The 22,040-nt window shown below is 36.1% G+C and overlaps 1 protein-coding gene across 6 annotated transcripts in view; it reads left to right on the top strand.

Annotated features, from left to right (window-relative positions):
• LOC117344229 overlaps window positions 1-21,319 on the top strand; it is a 126,397-nt gene extending 105,078 nt beyond the window's left edge. For all 6 annotated transcript variants that reach the window (XM_033906903.1, XM_033906900.1, XM_033906901.1 and 3 more), the window contains 9 exons: window positions 3,256-3,386; window positions 9,955-10,046; window positions 10,542-10,626; window positions 11,414-11,485; window positions 12,042-12,137; window positions 14,898-15,056; window positions 15,630-15,725; window positions 16,425-16,647; window positions 17,950-21,319. In XM_033906903.1, the coding sequence (XP_033762794.1) occupies window positions 3,256-3,386; window positions 9,955-10,046; window positions 10,542-10,626; window positions 11,414-11,485; window positions 12,042-12,137; window positions 14,898-15,056; window positions 15,630-15,725; window positions 16,425-16,647; window positions 17,950-17,966 (971 nt within the window). In that variant the 3' untranslated portion in view covers window positions 17,967-21,319. The remainder of the gene's footprint in view (window positions 1-3,255; window positions 3,387-9,954; window positions 10,047-10,541; window positions 10,627-11,413; window positions 11,486-12,041; window positions 12,138-14,897; window positions 15,057-15,629; window positions 15,726-16,424; window positions 16,648-17,949) is intronic.
• The last annotated feature ends 721 nt before the right edge of the window (window positions 21,320-22,040 follow it).

Here is a 22,040-nt window from a genome sequence, read left to right as displayed (position 1 = left end):
AAATCCTTTGAATCGCCTTAATGGGTTTTGATGAAATTCGTCTGGAACATAAATTGACAAAGGGGATCGACATATACTAGGAGAGAGTGACTCCCTTGGGACCGGAGGGGTTGAGCCCAATAAGGAAAATTTAGGTAAATCTTTTAAATCCCTACTAGTCCAGAATGGATTTTGATGAAATTTGTTCTGGAGCATTATTTGGCAAAGAGATCGAACGTTGTGTAAATTGAGGGTATGGCTCCCTCCCCTTGGGCTGGAGGAGCGGGCCCATTAGAGGAAATTGAAGTAAATTCTACGAATACCTACTAGTCCTGAACAAAGCAATGAATTTTAATGAAATCTGGTCTGGAGCATTATTGGGTAAAGAAAATTTAATGTTGTATAAAAGATAGATGTCGTCCTATTGAGACAGAGGATCTGGGCCCAATAGGGAAAATAGACGTAAATCTTTTTAAATCGCTTCTTAACTCAATGTTATCGATGACATTTTGTTGGAGCATTATTTGACAAAGGATATCTTATATTATATCAACAAAGAATGTGGCATTCTTGGGTCGGGAGAAAGGATGTCCAACAGGGCAAAGACAACTTTAAGATCTGTTTCCTTTTTCAAGAATGATTGGATTTTGTCCACCTGTAGTTTGATCCATTATCGGGGGAATCAGTGCGAAAGTAGGAAAACATTTGAGATATAACTTAAATTAATGATTTGCCATAATAACTGAAATATCCAGTTAAGCGATGCAGGCCTTCTGGGCCTCTTGTTATGTGCATCTATTAGAATCAAATGTCTCTGAACATATTTTGATAATTGTTTTTTTTTTTTTAAATAACGAAATAAAGGTTTTGTTGGTATCGACTGACCGAAGACCGAAGAATAAAAACCTGTTGTTTCTATATATAATGATGTAGACATGTTTTCTTTTTATAGTATACGATACTACAATGTAGGAATACATCACCCTGACATAAACCACTTAATTGTCCGTCTGAATGGGGGCGTGAATTTGTTAGTTTGTCTTAATAGTGGATTTACCTTGAGAACAATCCGTGACTGAGTATCGTTGTTTCATACATGGAGTTTAAAAAGTAATCAGTTAAACAAATATCATTCAGAAAAGGACCTGTGCATGTACACATTCTACTGCTAAAATACTATCAACTGTATTGATATAACTGGTAAAATCGATTACTAGTGTTGACGAATACTTAAGCGGAAGGATAAAATGTTGCATGACAACTTAATGTTCTAATCCCTCCATTGGTGTCCAGTAAGTCGTGTAATGTAGATGTGTCAATATTTAGGCTGCTCCTTTAAACTCATTTAATTTGAACGCATACTTAGTTGGAGTGTAATGATATTCAACTAAGATTTAAGTACGGTTCAAGTGGTAATGCTGATAGATTTAGTAATTCGTTTTAAAGGGAAAACATCGCGTCAGTGACGTAATACATGTAGCAAGTAGAAAGGAGCACAACACCAAAAATTGTGAAACCCACACATACCTCAGATACACACGTACATCGTCGTATGACCATATCGTCTACAATATCTAACGAGTTTATCCAGGACTTTAAATGTTTGTGATGCTTAAAGTAACCTCACTTGACTGCTTATAAAAATGCAATAGATTGATGGGTTTGTAAATTTAAATAACCAAATATGGAAAGTAAGGTTGCGTGGAATTTAAGTAAAATGTTCGGGTATATTTTTTTTAAATGTATCCACATGGAATAGAGATTAAACGAATCATTGGTAGCGAGAAATATAGAAATTTAAATCTAATGTATTAATGTTTTCACCTAAGTAAATTGTGAACGGAGTATGTAATCGAGTTCCTCAATCTTCGCTGCATTTCACTTGACTTGTCTTCTGAATATGCAAATATCTCGTCGTTAAATTTGATTAGGTCCTTCTAATATATAAATAAAACCCCTCCGAACCTTTAAGATGTCAGGGTTGAATCTTTTATAAGATTTAACATTTATAGAAATATCTTTAATTTCTGTGGCAACCCTACTACTTGTGTTGTTAACAAATTACTCGAAAAGCTTATTAACCACAATTTTGACTAGACTAATGATGACAGCTATCGTGTCGTCAGGCCCTAATGACATTTACCTATTGTAATGACAGTTACCATGCCTACCTATTGTAATGACAGTTACCATGCCTACCTATTGTAATGATAATTACCTTGCCTACCTATTGTAACGACAGTTACCACGCCTACCTGTTGTAATGACAGTTACCATGATTACCTATTGTAATGACAGTTACCATGATTACCTATTGTAATGACAGTTACCATGCCTACCTGTTGTAATGACAGTTACCATGATTACCTGTTGTAATGACAGTTACCATGATTACCTATTGTAATGACAGTTACCATGATTACCTATTGTAATGACAGTTACCATGATTACCTATTGTAATGACAGTTACCATGCCTACCTATTGTAATGACAGTTACCATGCCTACCTATTGTAATGATAATTACCTTGCCTACCTATTGTAACGACAGTTACCATGCCTACCTGTTGTAATGACAGTTACCATGATTACCTGTTGTAATGACAGTTACCATGATTACCTATTGTAATGACAGTTACCATGATTACCTATTGTAATGACAGTTACCATGCCTACCTGTTGTAATGACAGTTACCATGATTACCTGTTGTAATGACAGTTACCATGATTACCTATTGTAATGACAGTTACCATGATTACCTATTGTAATGACAGTTACCATGCCTACCTGTTGTAATGACAGTTACCATGATTACCTATTGTAATGACAGTTACCATGCCTACCTATTGTAATGACAGTTACCATGCCTACCTATTGTAATGATAATTACCTTGCCTACCTATTGTAACGACAGTTACCATGCCTACCTGTTGCAATGACAGTTACCATGCCTACCTGTTGCAATGACAGTTACCATGATTACCTATTGTATGACAACAATGATAATGCCACTTATCTTAATGATTGGGATAATGTCACTAACTATGGCAACAAGGATAATGTCACTTATTTTAATAATTGGGATAATGTCACTTACTATGACGACAATGTCATGTATGATTTACTTGTTATGACAACAATGATAATATGTATCATCAGGATGGCATGTGAAATGGCAGACCGTTCCCTGTTATAAGTGGTAGTGACTTTACAACTCTATGCTTAATAATAACATTTTGGTTGTGTCCGATATAAACTGATACGTTTGGATTTCAGGTTGGTGGCTGTCTATGAAACCAGGTGACAGCTTTCTACAAAAGCTACAACCATTAGAAGATTTACCACAGAAGCTTGCCAAATCAGAGAGGTTCGGACAACCTGACGACAAAACGTTAGGATTTCTGCTGGTGAGAAATTTCACAAATATTTCTTTCATGGCAATACCCTTGGGGTATTCTGGGATTGGACTAGAATCATTTCCGCTATTTCAATTAAAATGCTCATCTTTATGTGTTTATAGATAATCGACTTTGTGGCTTACGTTGAAACTATTATCGACATTTAATTATATATGAATTAATACGACGTATTTCTGGAGTCTCCTATAGTCTTTTGTTAAAAAGAAATGTTTTCTAATGAATTTACCAAAGCCCGATAGAGCATATTTGTGAATGTCATGTTTTTACTTTCGTACTGAAGATTGCAATATTTCCATCAGTATCTTTAACTTTCTTTAATAAGCATCAAAAAGTACATACCATTATATGGTCGGTCTTTTGTAAAATATGAATCCATGCCCAATCCGTGAACGCTTTGGTCGTTAAATAATTGAGATGAAAACATATACACTGTATCAATATTATTATCCTTGTAAATTAAACCCATTTGCGAGTTTCCCTTAGTATTTATCGTGTGATTACAAACAGCAGTTGACTTACTTTTACAAAAGAAATGTTTTGATATCGGTTACAAAAGCGAATCGAAGCATTTCTTATTCAGTATACGCCCTGAAAGTTAGATGTGATTTCCCTCATTATAAGTGACTTTTAAATACATCTCGCTAAAAGGTATTTCGGTGAACATTAGAAGTGATCTAAAACTGCGGTTTAGAGGTGATTATTAAGGATGATATCTAAATACTAGTGGTTTACGGCTTTTTAGGGCTTGGGATATTGGTAAATCAACTGCTAGGAAGGAAAGATGTATATGATGTTTGTAAATTCGAGTAAAAAAGAAAGTTAAGTGTTTACTAGGATACACATTCTTCAATAAAGATATTGATACGTATTACTCTAGAAAGTGTATGTGTGTTAACTATATTACACATTCTATAATAACGAGATTGACACGTATTATTCTAGAAAGTGTGACAATAACGATATTAATATGTATTACTCTAGACAGGAGATGTGTGTTAACTAGACTACACATTCTAAAATAACGAGATTGATACATGTTTTTTTCCAGACAGGGGATGTGTGTTAACTAGACTACACATTCTAAAATAACGAGATTGATACATGTTTTTTTTCCAGACAGGGGATGTGTGTTAACTAGACTACACATTCTAAAATAACGAGATTGATACATGTTTTTTTCCAGACAGGGGATGTGTGTTAACTAGACTACACATTCTAAAATAACGAGATTGATACATGTTTTTTTCCAGACAGGAGATGTGTGTTAACTAGACTACATATTATATAATAACGAGATTGATATGTATTACTCTAGAAAGGGGATGTGTGTTTACCAGGCTACAAAGATGAGAGACAGTATGGGAGAGGGTATTCACAAGTATAAAGGAAGAGAGAGGTATGTCTCTGGTGACGGGGAGGATATATCTGTTCACTAGACTAGTATAAAGGAAGATAGAGGTATGTCTCTGGTGACGGGGAGGATATATCTGTTCACTAGACTAGTATAAAGGAAGAGAGAGGTATGTCTCTGGTGACGGGGAGGATATATCTGTTCACTAGACTAGTATAAAGGAAGAGAGAGGTATGTCTCTGGTGACGGGGAGGATATATCTGTTCACTAGACTAATATAAAGGAAGAGAGAGGTATGTCTCTGGTGACGGGGAGGATATATCTGTTCACTAGACTAGTATAAAGGAAGAGAGAGGTATGTCTCTGGTGACGGGGAGGATATATCTGTTCACTAGACTAGTATAAAGGAAGAGAGAGGTATGTCTCTGGTGACGTGGAGGATATATCTGTTCACTACACTAGTATAAAGGAAGATAGAGGTATGTCTCTGGTGACGGGGAGGATATATCTGTTCACTAGACTAGTATAAAGGAAGAGAGAGGTATGTCTCTGGTGACGGGGAGGATATATCTGTTCACTAGACTAGTATAAAGGAAGAGAGAGGTATGTCTCTGGTGACGGGGAGGATATATCTGTTCACTAGACTAGTATAAAGGAAGAGAGAGGTATGTCTCTGGTGACGGGGAGGATATATCTGTTCACTACACTAGTATAAAGGAAGATAGAGGTATGTCTCTGGTGACGGGGAGGATATATCTGTTCACTAGACTAGTATAAAGGAAGAGAGAGGTATGTCTCTGGTGACGGGGAGGATATATCTGTTCACTACACTAGTATAAAGGAAGAGAGAGGTATGTCTCTGGTGACGTGGAGGATATATCTGTTCACTAGACTAGTATAAAGGAAGAGAGAGGTATGTCTCTGGTGACGGGGAGGATATATCTGTTCACTAGACTAGTATAAAGGAAGAGAGAGGTATGTCTCTGGTGACGGGGAGGATATATCTGTTCACTAGACTAGTATAAAGGAAGAGAGAGGTATGTCTCTGGTGACAGGGAGGATATATCTGTTCACTAGACTAGTATAAAGGAAGAGAGAGGTATGTCTCTGGTGACGGGGAGGATATATCTGTTCACTAGACTAGTATAAAGGAAGAGAGAGGTATGTCTCTGGTGACGGGGAGGATATATCTGTTCACTAGACTAGTATAAAGGAAGAGAGAGGTATGTCTCTGGTGACGGGGAGGATATATCTGTTCACTAGACTAGTATAAAGGAAGAGAGAGGTATGTCTCTGGTGACGGGGAGGATATATCTGTTCACTAGACTAGTATAAAGGAAGAGAGAGGTATGTCTCTGGTGACGGGGAGGATATATCTGTTCACTAGACTAGTATAAAGGAAGAGAGAGGTATGTCTCTGGTGACGGGGAGGATATATCTGTTCACTAGACTAGTATAAAGGAAGAGAGAGGTATGTCTCTGGTGACAGGGAGGATATATCTGTTCACTACACTAGTATAAAGGAAGATAGAGGTATGTCTCTGGTGACGGGGAGGATATATCTGTTCACTAGACTAGTATAAAGGAAGAGAGAGGTATGTCTCTGGTGACGTGGAGGATATATCTGTTCACTAGACTAGTATAAAGGAAGAGAGAGGTATGTCTCTGGTGACAGGGAGGATATATCTGTTCACTAGACTAGTATAAAGGAAGAGAGAGGTATGTCTCTGGTGACGTGGAGGATATATCTGTTCACTAGACTAGTATAAAGGAAGAGAGAGGTATGTCTCTGGTGACGGGGAGGATATATCTGTTCACTAGACTAGTATAAAGGAAGAGAGAGGTATGTCTCTGGTGACGTGGAGGATATATCTGTTCACTAGACTAGTATAAAGGAAGAGAGAGGTATGTCTCTGGAGACGGGGAGGATATATCTGTTCACTAGACTAGTATAAAGGAAGAGAGAGGTATGTCTCTGGTGACGGGGAGGATATATCTGTTCACTAGACTAGTATAAAGGAAGAGAGAGGTATGTCTCTGGTGACGGGGAGGATATATCTGTTCACTAGACTAGTATAAAGGAAGAGAGAGGTATGTCTCTGGTGACGGGGAGGATATATCTGTTCACTAGACTAGTATAAAGGAAGAGAGAGGTATGTCTCTGGTGACGGGGAGGATATATCTGTTCACTAGACTAGTATAAAGGAAGAGAGAGGTATGTCTCTGGTGACAGGGAGGATATATCTGTTCACTACACTAGTATAAAGGAAGAGAGAGGTATGTCTCTGGAGACGGGGAGGATATATCTGTTCACTAGACTAGTATAAAGGAAGAGAGAGGTATGTCTCTGGTGACGTGGAGGATATATCTGTTCACTAGACTAGTATAAAGGAAGAGAGAGGTATGTCTCTGGTGACGGGGAGGATATATCTGTTCACTAGACTAGTATAAAGGAAGAGAGAGGTATGTCTCTGGTGACGGGGAGGATATATCTGTTCACTAGACTAGTATAAAGGAAGAGAGAGGTATGTCTCTAGAGACGGGGAGGATGTTTTACTACTTTGTGAGGTACAGAGTGGTATGTGTTGAAAGGTAGAGTGTGGTTATGTGTTGAGAGGTAGAGAGTGGTATGTGTTAAGAGTTAGAGAGTGGTATGTGTTGAAAGGTAGAGTGTGGTATGTATTGAGAGGTAGAGAGTGGTATGTGTTGATATGTAGAGAATGGTATGTGTTGAGAGGTAGAGGGTGGTATGTGTTAAGAGGTAGAGAGTGGTATGTGTTGAGAGGTAGAGGGTGGTATGTGTTAAGAGGTAGAGAGTGGTATGTGTTGAGAGGTAGAGGGTGGTATGTGTCGAGAGGTAGAGAGTGATGTGTGTCGAGAGGTAGAGGGTGGTATATGTTTTGAGGTAGAGGATGGTATGTGTTGAGAGGTAGAGTGTGGTATGTGCTGAGAGGTAGAGGGTGGTATGTGTTGAGAGGTTGAGGGTGGTATGTGTTGAGAGGTAGAGAATGGTGTGTGTTGAGAGGTAGAGAGTGGTATGTGTTGAGAGGTAGAGAGTGGTATTTGTTGATAGGTAGAGAGTGGTATGTGTTGAGAGGAAGAGAGTTGTATGTGTTGAGAAGGAGAGAGTGGTGTGTGTTGAGAGGTAGAGAGTGGTATGTGTTGAGAGGTAGAGAGTGTAATGTGTTGAGAGGTAGAGAGTCGTATGTGTTGAGAGGTAGAGGGTGGTATGTGTTGAGAGGTAGAGAGTGGTATGTGTTGAGAGGTAGAGGGTGGTATGTGTTGAGAGGTAGAGGGTGGTATGTGTTGAGAGGTAGAGTGTGGTATGTGTTACTGTAGACAGGAGGGATAATGTGTGTTTACAAGTTTGTGAAGGAGAGAGTGGTATGTGTTGAGAGGTAGAGAGGGAAGGGTATGTGTGTTTAACAGTTTGTGAAGGAGAGCACGGTATGTGTTACTGTAGAGAGGGAAGAGTATGTGTGTTTAACAGTTTGTGAAGGAGAGACAGGTATGTGTTACTGTAGAGAGGGAAGAGTATGTGTGTTTAACAGTTTGTGAAGGAGAGAGTGTATATGTTACTGTAGAGAGGGAAGAGTATGTGTGTTTATCAGTTTGTGAAGGAGAGAGTGTATATGTTACTGTAGAGAGGGAAGAGTATGTGTGTTTATCAGTTTGTGAAGGAGAGAGTGTATATGTTACTGTAGAGAGGGAAGGGTATGTGTGTTTAACAGTTTGTGAAGGAGAGAATGGTATGTGTTACTGTAGAGAGGGAAGAGTATGTGTGTTTAACAGTTTGTGAAGGAGAGAGTGTATATGTTACTGTAGAGAGGGAAGAGTATGTGTGTTTATCAGTTTGTGAAGGAGAGAGTGTATATGTTACTGTAGAGAGGGAAGGGTATGTGTGTTTAACAGTTTGTGAAGGAGAGAATGGTATGTGTTACTGTAGAGAGGGAAGAGTATGTGTGTTTAACAGTTTGTGAAGGAGAGAGTGTATATGTTACTGTAGAGAGGGAAGAGTATGTGTGTTTAACAGTTTGTGAAGGAGAGAATGGTATATGTTACTGTAGAGAGGGAAGAGTATGTGTGTTTATCAGTTTGTGAAGGAGAGAATGGTATGTGTCAAGCCGGAGTCGGTATATGTGTTTACTTGTATAAAGAAAGAGAGTCGAATGTGTTACCTAAAGTGGGAAGGCATGTGTGACTAGTAGTTAATCAGGAAAACAATTGTATGTGTTACGATAGAAAGGAAAGAATTTACTAGTTTATAATTGAGGAGGTTATATGTGTCAAGCTACATGTAGGAAGGAGAGGGTATGTGTGTTTACTCATTGATAAAGAATAACGCGTTATGTGTCATGCTAGAGAGGAGAGAAGGTATGTGTGTATGCTAATTTATTAGGAGAGTGGTATGCGTTACTCTAGAGAGAAGAGGGGTTACGCGTGTTTGCTAGTTCATTTACTTTATAATTGAAGTATATATCAAAGCCCATCATTTACCATTGCAGTGTATATCTCGTTGTTTTTATCAACTACTTCTGGTCTGCAAACAATGATGTATTTATTGTATGTACGAGCCGCCGTAACATTCCATTTGGTTGCTGATCACTATTACACTACGTATACTATGGATCAGAGTTACATCAGATAGGCATCGTACACTCCTTGTAGCTCCTATATTAAGCGCGCTCTCTACAAATAGACAGCAATTGTTTTTATAAATTCTTTTTGAATGAACTAGTACTGACGGTTATAAGGGGAGCTTAACCGCGTGCAGACTTAGGCTTCGTTTTGACATTTATTTAATTTGCGTGCTCTTAACTTTTCAGATTTTGTTCATTGTAATTAAATTTTTGAAACAAATTTCTGTACTGCGCTATGATATACAGATACGAGTAACCGCTCTATAAAAATAATGTTATCTGTGTTTATATCTTTTTAAGCCTTATTTCCCAAACAAAACGTGCGTTTTTAATTGTGCTTATTTTATTTCCGAACAATTGTTAGACATCAGTCTTATCAATCATTAGCTTAAGAGTGTGCACGTAGGTGCAGATTCGACACACTCTTCCTAGATGATGAACGTACACTAAAATCATATAACGTACACTAAAATCATATAATGTATAAAAGTATTTATGTAAATACAAGGAAATATAGATGTATCGTCCTGTCAGTTTACATGTTTTGTGTTTTTACCTGTTGCAGTATGCGGATTCTGAACATGAGATGTTCCGTTTTCTCATGGAACAAAGAATAGGGACTCATTTGGCTGAACTACCCGACACCAAACTTGCCAGGTAACGTATTATGTTGCAATGCGAGATAGAAAATGTTTAAATATATTCCATTATGTAAACATATATAGTACAGACGTTTCAGAGTTCCGAGTGCTTCACGTGGCGTAAAAGTAAAAATTAAAGGGTAAAACGAAGAAAGTAAATGTCTCCTCGCAACAAGACGTCGACCGTTCTTTCATTTCCTTTTTTGTCGGTTGTTTTACCGCAATGAAAAATGTCAGCACGTTCATAAGACACCGTTCCGTGGATCTTGGTGTGGCATCGGGGAATTAACTGATATTCAGTATCTGTTTTCAATGTTTAAGGTCAAGTCGGGTCAGAACCGTTTGTCAGCAGCACGATTCGAGGCGGGGTAGGGGAGGTAGTCATACCACAGAGGATAGAATATAATAGACTGGGGTCACTTTTGATTACGTAACACTGTTAACACAATACTAAATACGTACTGCGTTTTTCTGTCCTTATTAAGATAGTGTTATTTATTATACTTTACAGAAAAAAGAAAGAAGAAAAGAAACAACAGGAGACGGTTCACAGAGAGCATCGAAGAGTGACGATAGCAGTAAACGAATTCCTAAGGGTAACGTAAACAATCCATGATGCACTTAGAAAATGAACGGGGGTTAAACATAACTAAATAAAAATGTAATTATCCTTGATGGAGTGCCTTCGTAAAAGGTCTTTTTTTTGCGTAACGACGAGCATTACATTTTCAATTTGTGTTCATAAAGACATTTCACCGACAGGATGGAAATAGAGAAAAAGAATAGATATGTCAAGTGTGAGTCGTCTTCCCATATGATGAGCGTTCGAAGCGTGCGTCAGCTTAACCTTATTAATGATACAGAAGGAACATTAAATAAGGGTCTTATACATGAACGATTATGCAATGTAGTAATATATGACGTGATGTTTCTGGTTCATTATACAATACAATATTATATAGCTTGCTGTTCTTTCTGTTGCACTTCCCCGTCCCGATTTTGAAATTTCTTTCGTTTTTAACAATGAAAGTTTCTGATATGTTTCCTGTCTTTGTAAAAGAACGCTGCAGTAATGTATAGTTGAATGTTTCTATATAACATGACAATGCCAGAATATAATAGACTTGCTTACATGCTGTTCCAGTTGTTGAACCCACATACGCAATTTTAAATCATCACTTAAATTTATCCATATGTGATATTTATGGTCGATTTAAACGCAGGGGTGTGCGGACAAGCATAATATTGTGCGCCGGGCATTTCTGTTATAGAATAGTAATATGGAACTGTTATCCTCTTTAAAAACCTTAAAGATATAGAACAACATGCTATATAGAGCTTAAAATACACTATTGTATAGAGACTCGTTCATTCTTCTTACAGGTGCTACAGAAGCATGATATGGACGGAGGTGGAACAATCAACAAAACCGAGCTGGAGGCTGCGTTTGCTGACGTACGTTACAATTAGTTTCATTATTCTTTGTTTTTGCTTCAAATGACCCAGACGTATGTCCGAGTTTGATTGCTTGCTAGGTATTATGTTCAAAAGTTACAGTGAAATCTGTCGCAAGCGCTATCTGCCATCGGGATTGTGTATATAATGAGTTTGTTCCTTTAACAACGTTTAACCTCAACTGGATAGTGTTAAGAGGGACGCTGAACCTGTGTTTAAGAAAAAATACACCAGCAATTTTACTGGGCATATGTTCAAAATCATGTGTATACACGTTATGATCACAATAATTGTGTATAACTGTTAAGATAAAAACTGTCTATAATTAAACTTATATGTATTTAAATTTTGATAAAAAAAAATGAGGTGCAAATGAATATTTGGATAGGGAATATACATGTACATTTTTACAGATATTGCACGTTGGTGATTTTATATCAAACTTCAAAGTCGGGCTTTCTTTAGAAATTAGTTTATATGAGATAACCAAATTAACAAAATCAAATAATTAGTAATTCACTCCTTACATGAATATGATTTCGGTTTTTTGTTTTAGGACGAATTTTCTGAGCAGAGCGCCGAAATATTATTTGGAAACGATTACGATGTCCACAAAGCCTTTGAACTGTTAGATGAGGATGACGATGGAGAGGTAAAGACATCTGTATAGTTAAATTTGTGTCATATTTTTACCATGTCGAAATGTAGAAACATTTATGTATCCCCCTTTCCCCCAAAGGTAAAAAAGAAAAAAACGATGGGCATTTGCATTAATTTCGAAACGACCATATCCGGTGCATACCAAGTCTGGCTATCATTTACATTTAAGAAATATCTGTCAAAAAATGCCGTTCATACACCAGTGAACAACAAAAAATAACAATTATTTCTTATATTTACATTTCAAAACTATTTTTCAACGTAATCTTTGAAAAAAATCATAAGAAACAGTATTCTACGCTCGTTATACGTAGTGACGAAACAGCTGAATGATCGATGTAACAGCGTAACAGATAGTTCCAATTTGGCGGGAAAGGCAATCAAGTACACAAGTACACAAAATATAGTTCCACACAAATTCATTATTTCAATCATCATGAAAGAAAAATATTGAAATGTTGTCTTCAATTTTACAATTATTAACAAGTTTAAAAGTTGATAAAACATTATTTCATGTGTAATAAAACGCGATTTTATATTCACACTTCTGCATTCTACGTGGCACCGTCAACAATGTACTGTATGTAGTCATACGCGGCAGGTTAATTGCTCGCCTAGGAATGAACGCTAATTTTGTTACTACCTTCATATAGAGAACACACAGTGGAAATGTAAATATTTTATTATGATTTGTATGTCACTTTATACAGCTTGAAATAGTGTCAACACCATTAAAGCTTTCCAGAGAGAAAACAATGCCAAGCTAGACCAACTAAGAATTACCTAAAAGACTCAAGTCCGATTAGTCGGCACCAAATAAAAATTGCCGTCAACGATCAAATCACGATTACACAATCTGAAACCAGACAAAAGGGAATTGGTTTATAATCAAAACAACGAAATGGATAAGCTAAATTAAAAACAATGGTACGTAGCAAATAGGATTCTAAAGATAGCTGGTTATATATCAGGGTTGCTAAATATGTTTTGCTATATATGTAAATAAAGTTGTCTCCCATGACTCATTTTTAAAACATTTCGGCTTGGTATAACAAGAGCCAAAGGGGCATGTAGCTTTCTGAAACACCGGTAAGTTGCAAGAATTCTAAATTCCATATTTCATAGATTTGTTTCATAAGATCAAGACGATTCCTTTTAATCATGTTTTTTTCGGTTTGTTGAGTAATTGACGCTTAAAATACGTAGAGTTTGATCACGAGGTTATTTATTTTAGATTAAATAGAAACTCGAGCTGAATGAGGAGATCATCAAAATGGCAAATCTTCTTTTCATCTCATAACAATGATAGGTTATATGAAAGGTCGCTATATAGGTCACCAATGTTCAAAGGTCAAATAATACTGAGTAGTTAAAATTATCTAGAGGAGGTTGTCCTCCCCATTACTCGTGCTACCTTTTCTGAACGTTACCTCTATGAAATGCTTATTAGTTACAATTTGGACATGGCTAATATTCGATTATTTACGCCAAATAGAATATAACCTATAATATAATGTGTGTTGCAACTTGCTTGTTTGATATTAGTGATTTTTCGATTTTTATCTCCAAAAATTAAGCTTGATGTAGATCGTTAAGTGAACGTCCCTCTTAACTGGTGGCCCTAAATGATTCAAATTGCAAATAGGCCGTAAAAAAATCAATACACAATGCACTATAGATTAGTATCGTATACTTTTCAATTCCATAACTTAAACAGTGTAGAAGTATGCTAAAGGTTAATATATAGGCCATCAAAGGTCACATGTCAAGTGAATTATCAGAATCAATCAATTTGGTGTACTTTTAGTTTTCTTGTAACAGTTGTTATAGTTAAAATAAACTGGAAATAAACGCAACAATCTAACTTTCTAGCCTGTAAAGTACTACATCGATTATTTCTCATTATATATGTGACTGATCATAACTATGTCGCTGTCTAGACGTGTGTTACCATACGTGCATGACTTTCTACAAATTAAAGGGTTTTGGACACATAGGGTATTTTCCCATTTTCTGTTAGCCCGACCCCATAAATGTTGGCTGACACAGGTTTCCACCTCGCCTTACAAAGCTGTTTATCTATTTTGTGCCAGTAGGGGGATATTGCTGCTGGCTGAAAAAAAATTAATGAGCTAGTTAGTCACGTGGTCCGACGCGTCATCTGGTTCACCTCACCAATATCACTAGGCCAGAATCTGCCTCGTTATATGCATTTATAGAGGGAAACTTTAAAGAGCCCCATATTATTTTGTAAACATTGAAAGCAATGACGGTGAATGTCCTGATTTTATCATCTTACATGTTTAGAATTTCTTTCCATACCTCATATCTACAATTGTATAATCGAAATAGTAGACCAGCGGACAATATCATAACCTTAGTAATTTAGTATTATCACATGTCATCTTTTTTTTTAATTTTAAAAAACTCAAACAATGGCATATACACTATAGGTCTACTCAGAGATGTAAATATCACATAATGTAAACATCAGTCGTCTGCTACGATACATGAAAACTTGTGTATCAAACAGCTATTCCGTCGTCTGCTAAATATATAAAATATTTATTTGCGTTTTCTATAACAAGACATTATTCACGATACAGATACTATTTGGTAAGAAGAACTGTAACTACCCGAGTTCATAATGTGCAAGCTGATATCGAAAGCTGATATCGGTCATGTCTCATACAGCGTCTCACCATTCAAACTCAAGATCAATGTACGATGCCACTATTCTTGTTAATTCCAGATTGAGTACCATGAGCTAATCCACTTCGTAGAAAACACAGGAGTGTTTCTCCAACAGAGGTATATAGGCTACCAGCGAAAAAATATTGATGGCCTCATGTCATTCTTTGACACGCTTCAAAGCGCACTTCTTACCAATGTGAAGAGGATATTTGTACAGGTATATACTCATTTTTTCCCAGGAACCAAACTATTTATGTATATATATTGCTTCATGGCAGTCATCACGACGTTCATTATATCTTAATCTATATCTAGGCCTGTATCACTTCAAACCGCCCTTCAATTGTTTGTCTATTCGTTAGATGCCAGAAATTATTTAATTTTTCGGTTGCTTTGACGTTTATTATCTCTTTTTTTATATATAATTCTAACAGGTTTTAGTTTAAATAGAACACACATTTTCATAAATAATATATGAATTTGGTATATCACACGGAGTGTGGTCCTTTCTGAATCGTTGGTTTCCAGGCCGGGAAGATATGTTTTTGATGTACATCGGTATATGTGTTGGTGTAAGCGGCAGTGTTGTCTGAGGACTGGGGTGTTTTTACTGAAAGTGACGGCATTGTGACCTTTTATGTACGGTGATCAGGATACATCGACATAATTAGCGGGTTGCTTTAATCGTTTTCGAATGCAGGGTTTACCATTTCCGGTTCTCGTTCGCTAAGTTGTCCTAATACATTTTTACAACCTACTGTATTTCGGATCGAATTTGTTTACATCACAGGACAAGGATCTAGATAGAACTGTTGGCATTAATACTGGCCACGTGGGCACATCAGATTTCAAATTGGAGAAAGGAGATCGAGACTTTGTGGTTGAGGTAAGTGACGTTATTCATTTCGATATACATATATATTCGTCCGCAATAGTTGTACTATATACAATCATTGATTAACATTATAGTATAATGTCAGTCGGACTGACGTTAATATTGCTGTTAGAGATTTACCTACTTTTCCTTCTTTGTTTTAATCTGATTTAATTTTTTCTTTTATTTTCATAATTTTATTTCTGAAAGGTTACAAATATCAATATATTCCCTTTAATGGTCTGTGTAATAGCTATCTACACTATCTATATTAATACATTCCCTTTAACAGTCTGTGCGCTAGCTATCTACACTCTCTATATCAGTATATTCCCTTTAACAGTCTATGTACTGGTTATCTACACTATCTATATCAATATATTCCCTTTAATAGTCTCTCTTTTGTATGGTGCATCCTTTCAAAGTGTCATTCCAGTGATTGTTATCTTCTGGTTATAGGTTAAGTGTAGTAAAGTGCTCAATATATTATGGGGCGTCACATTACGGAACTCGATTTCTTTTTCTTTTTTTAACCCTCTGTGTTAACACTCTGGCATATTAACGAGTTTTCTCTTTTGGGTTGGTAACACTAATATTACAGAGAACTGTTTTTTCTTCTGCCAATTCTTGAATTTGTTAGATAGTAACAAGTTTGTTGCTTTTAATCTTTTAATTCAATAATTTACACTGTAATATGATTATTTTTTGCAGCAAGGACGCAGGAGTATCACGTCCTTCCTGAAGTACTATGCCGCCCATCATAAGAATCAGACACGGCGGTCAGAATCGTCTCAATCTAGAGTGCTGGAGACCAAAATATCCGAGGAGTCTAGCGAAGGAGTGGCTGACATAGACAGTATACGATTAAATGGTGTCAATGATAATGCAGGTGTATTCGATGATGAAGACGAAGTTGACAACGAGAAGACACCAAGTATGACAATTTTGCTAACGTTTGTGCATGGGAGAGAATGGATCGTGAAGGAGGGGAGCGATTCATTATAGAAGGAAATTGTAAAAGGGGACGTGGGAGTTGAGGTATAGGTATGGGAAGATAGTTCAGGAAATTGTTTGTGAGAATCAGAGCGTGCGAAGGTGGTCTGGAAATGAATGTGACAATGAAAGCGTGGGAAAATGAAACGTGGGAGGAAATGATGGAGAGGTGGTCGTAATTTGGGGCGTGGCAACGGGCAAATGATGAATAAAATGGGGCTGTGGACACGGAGGAATGATTGAGAGATTGTGGTAATGTCTGGCGCGGACACTGAAGAATGATGGAGAGATTGTGGTAATGTGGGACTGTGAAAGAAACGGCAATGTATGTGATAGGGGTATAGGAAAAAAGACAGGAGTGTACGAGAAAAGGAGACGGTTGAGTATGAGATAGGGACATCGGAAAAGGAGACAGGAGTGAAGGAGAATGAGGGACTGTTGAGTATGAGATAGGGACATCGAAAAGGAGGCAGGAGTGAAGGAGAATGAGGGACTGTTGAGTATGGGATAGGTGTATCGAAAAGGAGGCAGGAGTGAAGGAGAATGAGGGACTGTTGAGTATGGGATAGATGTATCGAAAAGGAGGCAGGAGTGAAGGAGAATGAGGGACTGTTGTGTATGGGATAGGTGTATCGAAAAGGAGGCAGGAGTGAAGGAGAATGAGAGACGGTTGGGTATGAGATAGGGACATCGGAAAAGGAGACAGGAGTGAAGGAGAATGAGAGACGGTTGGGTATGAGATAGGGACATCGGAAAAGGAGACAGGAGTGAAGGAGAATGAGGGACTGTTGAGTATGGGATAGGTGTATCGAAAAGGAGGCAGGAGCATAGGAGAATGAGACAAAGCGAAATAACGTTTTACTTTATGCCGGAATATTAATTAAATGACTTCCTATTTGCCAAAATTAAGTGCTTTGCTTTTGATGTAATTGGGTTCAGAGTTACCAATATGAAGGTGAATAAAACACTAACTACATATATTAACAGCACGAGACAAAAATGATTGCAAGTGATCGCCGTTTTATTTGGAAATAGATAGGAAGTTTTTAAGGCAATAAAAAACTCATGTAATGGAAACTATCGCTTTTGCCTAACGAACAAATATTGTTGATCAAAAAATAATTCCGTCGATAATAATCTTTAAACTACCCACGTTTCTCATATAACTTCATATAGTCGTATGTTGTTATGGTTCTGCTAGTGAAATGATATCTTAAAATACTTTTGTTTTCATCTTTTCTAGTTTTGGATGCAAGTTAATCGATTGAATTCACTGGAATCGACAGGCATACATCAACTCCCAATTGATGACATGATCGGGGATCACTTCCCTTGTCTAATGACCTCTTCCTCATGCGGGAAAGGCACTGGTGCTTCGTTGGAATCATGAAATGAAATATAGACGGTTTGTCTAAAACTTGTATGTAAATCGTATGTGATATTAGTCTATAATATACATGAAGCTTGATGTACATGTACATGTTACAGTGTTTGGAATTGAAGGGTATAAGCTACCTTACATACATGGAACAATCATCGCATAGCCTTCTCGCGGTATTAATTAATTGTATGATTTTTAAATAACAGTGTGTTACGTGCTCAATCAATAAGCCATTAAATCAAGTAAAAGCAGATATGGAAGTTTTCATATCTTAAGTATGGCATATTTATTAGAAAACAATCAATGTCCATGTAAGGTAAGGTAGCATACATCCATAAGCTGATTTGAGAATACCTAATGCGGAATACATATTAAAACACGAATCATATACAGCACTGGCAATGTATGATATTTGCAGAAAAGGCTGACTCCCAGGATGGAGTTGTAAATCTAGAATTGAACAATTGGATGTACACCTTTACTTGCCTAGTGCGTCTGCTATTAGTCTTTATTATGATTATTGTAAGTAGAAATGTCAGTATTTTCTATAGAAATCGATTTACTGATGTATATTGAAAGGTGTTATGTGACACATTTGTATAAGACTGTGTAGTACGTAGAGTATTGTTTACCATTAGACTACCTTTTGTAGACTAACAACTTTTAATTTTTAACTATATATACACCTGTGAGTCCCGGAGATTGCGTGATTTAGATTTTGTTCGTCACATAATGATATTTCATTTTAACTGTATCTTGCATGTAGCGAGCATTTTCATCAGCTTAAACATACATTATCATCCCATGACGTAAAAAATAACTTCGTAGTTTATAACACCGCTGATATAGCGGCGTTCTGATTTCTAAGAGAATGGAGTTTATCAATAAAAAAAGGTATTCCGCATGATTGTGTATTTTAAATCAAATTATAAGGATTTAGTTAATAATAGTTCTTTGTTTTGGTTTATTCAGCGTACAATCCGATTTTGTGTTATATCTCCACAACATAAAAAAATATATTCAAGTTGGTCCTTAGACAAATCGTATGCGTTAAAATCATAAAGGAGATATTATCTTAAAGCACAAAAACATTTTGTGTGATTCAATATCTTTCGCAATATTAGTATATGTAAGTGTAAGGAAATCGTTCTGAATTTATGTGTAGCCTATATCTAAATTTTGTAGAAAAAAAAGGACTGAGAACATACAATTTCTTCATGATTCTGTAGTAGTTTGTAAGGTTACACTTTTCGCTATTTCCGTGGATATAATGCAATCTTAATAGCATACGTATGGCATATTCAGCCGCAAATCAAATCATTTAAGTATAATACCCACCTAATCAAAATTTCACTATGTGTCATATTAATCATACGGTTAATTTAAGTGATATAATATTATTCACTAATGGAACATACGAAATATGTTTCATTTAAAATATCTATCTTAAATTTTGTATTTTCTACATTTTCAGTACATATATTGTAAATTTTCATAAACTAATAATTATCTGCATAATTTCTCATTTCTCATTCCATCTTCTTTTTTTGTTTTTGTTTTGTTTTTTATTTGGAATATATTGATCGGAATAAAATGTTTCCAGTTTTCTGTAGTGTATACATTATTGATAGCACATTTACGTCTATATGTTGTGAGTTAGTGTAAATTGCTATATATATTAAATATTTACAGATATCTATATTTGTATACTTCGAGATTATTTCATATACATTTGATGTGGTGATGAGAAATATGTTTATGTGTGTTTTACATATTAAAGTACTTTTTATCTAATTTATTATAAATATACTTGATAATATTTGGTATCATATGGCAAATTTGCCGTCCTTAATGTTGATATCTTGCCAAATTCGGTAATAAGACTTTTAAGCAAAATATTTTGCGACACTTTATAAATGTACCGAACACGACCACCATGTCTGAAACATTGGATGTAAAAATAAAATAAAATTGTAACAAATTAAATATTCTTAAAAAGAGACATGGCAATGATACCATACATTGACCTCTACCCCTTTCTCCCAAACTTATTGATGGGGCGTCCTTGACGATGGCAATAGGTAGATCCATTTATAATGACGAGATAATTTCACATTTTACGATGTATATAGTCCTGAGAGTCTGGCAGGATATCAGCCTTCTGCTTCATCGGCGACACCATCCATGTACCTTTGCTATAAATTCACACATTTTAGCGAGCTTAAAGCACAACAGACGAATGAATCGATGAATTGTAGCATATACAATGTCTGCACATAGCGGAATCGTATTTAATCTAAAGGCTTCAGACACTATAATCGTTTGAATAATATCATACGTTAAACCTAAAAATAACGTAGTCTTATGAATGAAATGTAGCCCAGTGAAATGAATCATATTGTACAATGACCATTTCACTAATTCGACGAAAATTAAGTCTGGATCTTTCACATTCCGTTTTAAAAGCTTTGTCAGATATTGTTTTCATTTATGTCATATTTGTTACAAACATGTCTTAATTGTTTTTATATCAGTAACTTTTATGAACATTCCAGGTAGATTCAGTCCATTCCTGAACATCATTGATATTTTTTTGACGTCAGGTGTGTGTTATTTACACGCACATAAGTTTCTAAACCTTGAATCGCTTGTGTATAACAATTGAAAACAGCAGTATCACACAGAGACTCGGAGCGATTATGAGACATCGTCAGCTTTTCTCACCTTGGTATTGAATGACATCTGCGAAACATATGTTGGCGTGGTTTCAATAGACAAATTCTGGCATTCAGTTGAATCCATATGATTAAATTGGTTTGATAATTTACATACGGTATATACTGTTATTACAAAGCATATTTACACTGTGTCAATAAATCAATCAATAATAAATAATGAAAGGAGAATTTAAGATATGTTCTTTGAAAAAAGCCAATGCCATCGAGAAGGGAAAAAACAAAACAAAACTTGAAGTTAAACTGATATTCTGTGCTCCAAGTTGTATGGAAACCTGACACATATATTTGCTTGCTAAAGCTGAAATAATTTGATATTGTTATTTCCACACGTCGGTCTTGCAATCCTTCCGAGTCTTTGTACGTTGTCTAACTTTGTATCCGCATGACTAGTGTAGAAAATTCATGTTTGTAATTTCACACGGATTTCTAATGAAAATTATTTGTTTCATCAATGTGCATGTGTGTTTTGGATTTCAAATAAAAGGAAAATTAAATGACATGTTTCTTTTGTTTGTTAAGCATAACTGGCCTTATGTATTTACAGCATTGATGTTAAAATTGGCTAATTAAAGATATAGCACATTGTTCCGAGATGAACCTCAGAATGTTGTAGGCATGCACATCGTCACAAATTTTGCTTATTGATCAAAGAGATATTTCCCTTACTGCTAAAAAAGCTTTAATTACAAATACACTGTACATATGTATGTTGTTGTTTTCTTTTACAAAATAAACGTCAACTCTCATCTTCAAGGGTGGGATTTGGCCTAGTTTCAGTTTTACAGTTTGCGCCATTTTAGTTCCTAGTGGAAGTGTAAAACGTATTAATATCTCCCTTTTCCTGATTGGTCGATTGATTCTAAGCGTTTTCACTTAGCTCATATATTATATGGACCCAAAATCAACACGAATTTATACCCTGATATAGTAATAGTTATATAGTAATACAAATGATTGTTATTGTGTCACCATCCATTCTGACATCGATACTATTAACGGTCAGGAAGGAATTCGAAAGGTAAACAACGATACACTTTTTAAGCTGCAACAAAGAGTCTCTAACGACAATGTTTTACAGCTTTTCTCAAAATGCAATTCCATCTGAAACTTTATTTTTCATAATTCGCATATTCATTTAGGCCAGTTGTGTTTAGAACATTATAAAATTCGAAATGAATTTTAAATTTAAATCTGAGTTTATCTCTGTCTTAATGT

The sequence above is a fragment of the Pecten maximus genome, chromosome 15 (genome assembly GCF_902652985.1).
Source record: "Pecten maximus chromosome 15, xPecMax1.1, whole genome shotgun sequence".
NCBI classification, from domain to species: domain Eukaryota; kingdom Metazoa; phylum Mollusca; class Bivalvia; order Pectinida; family Pectinidae; genus Pecten; species Pecten maximus.
This window is presented reverse-complemented; position numbering and strand designations above follow the sequence as displayed.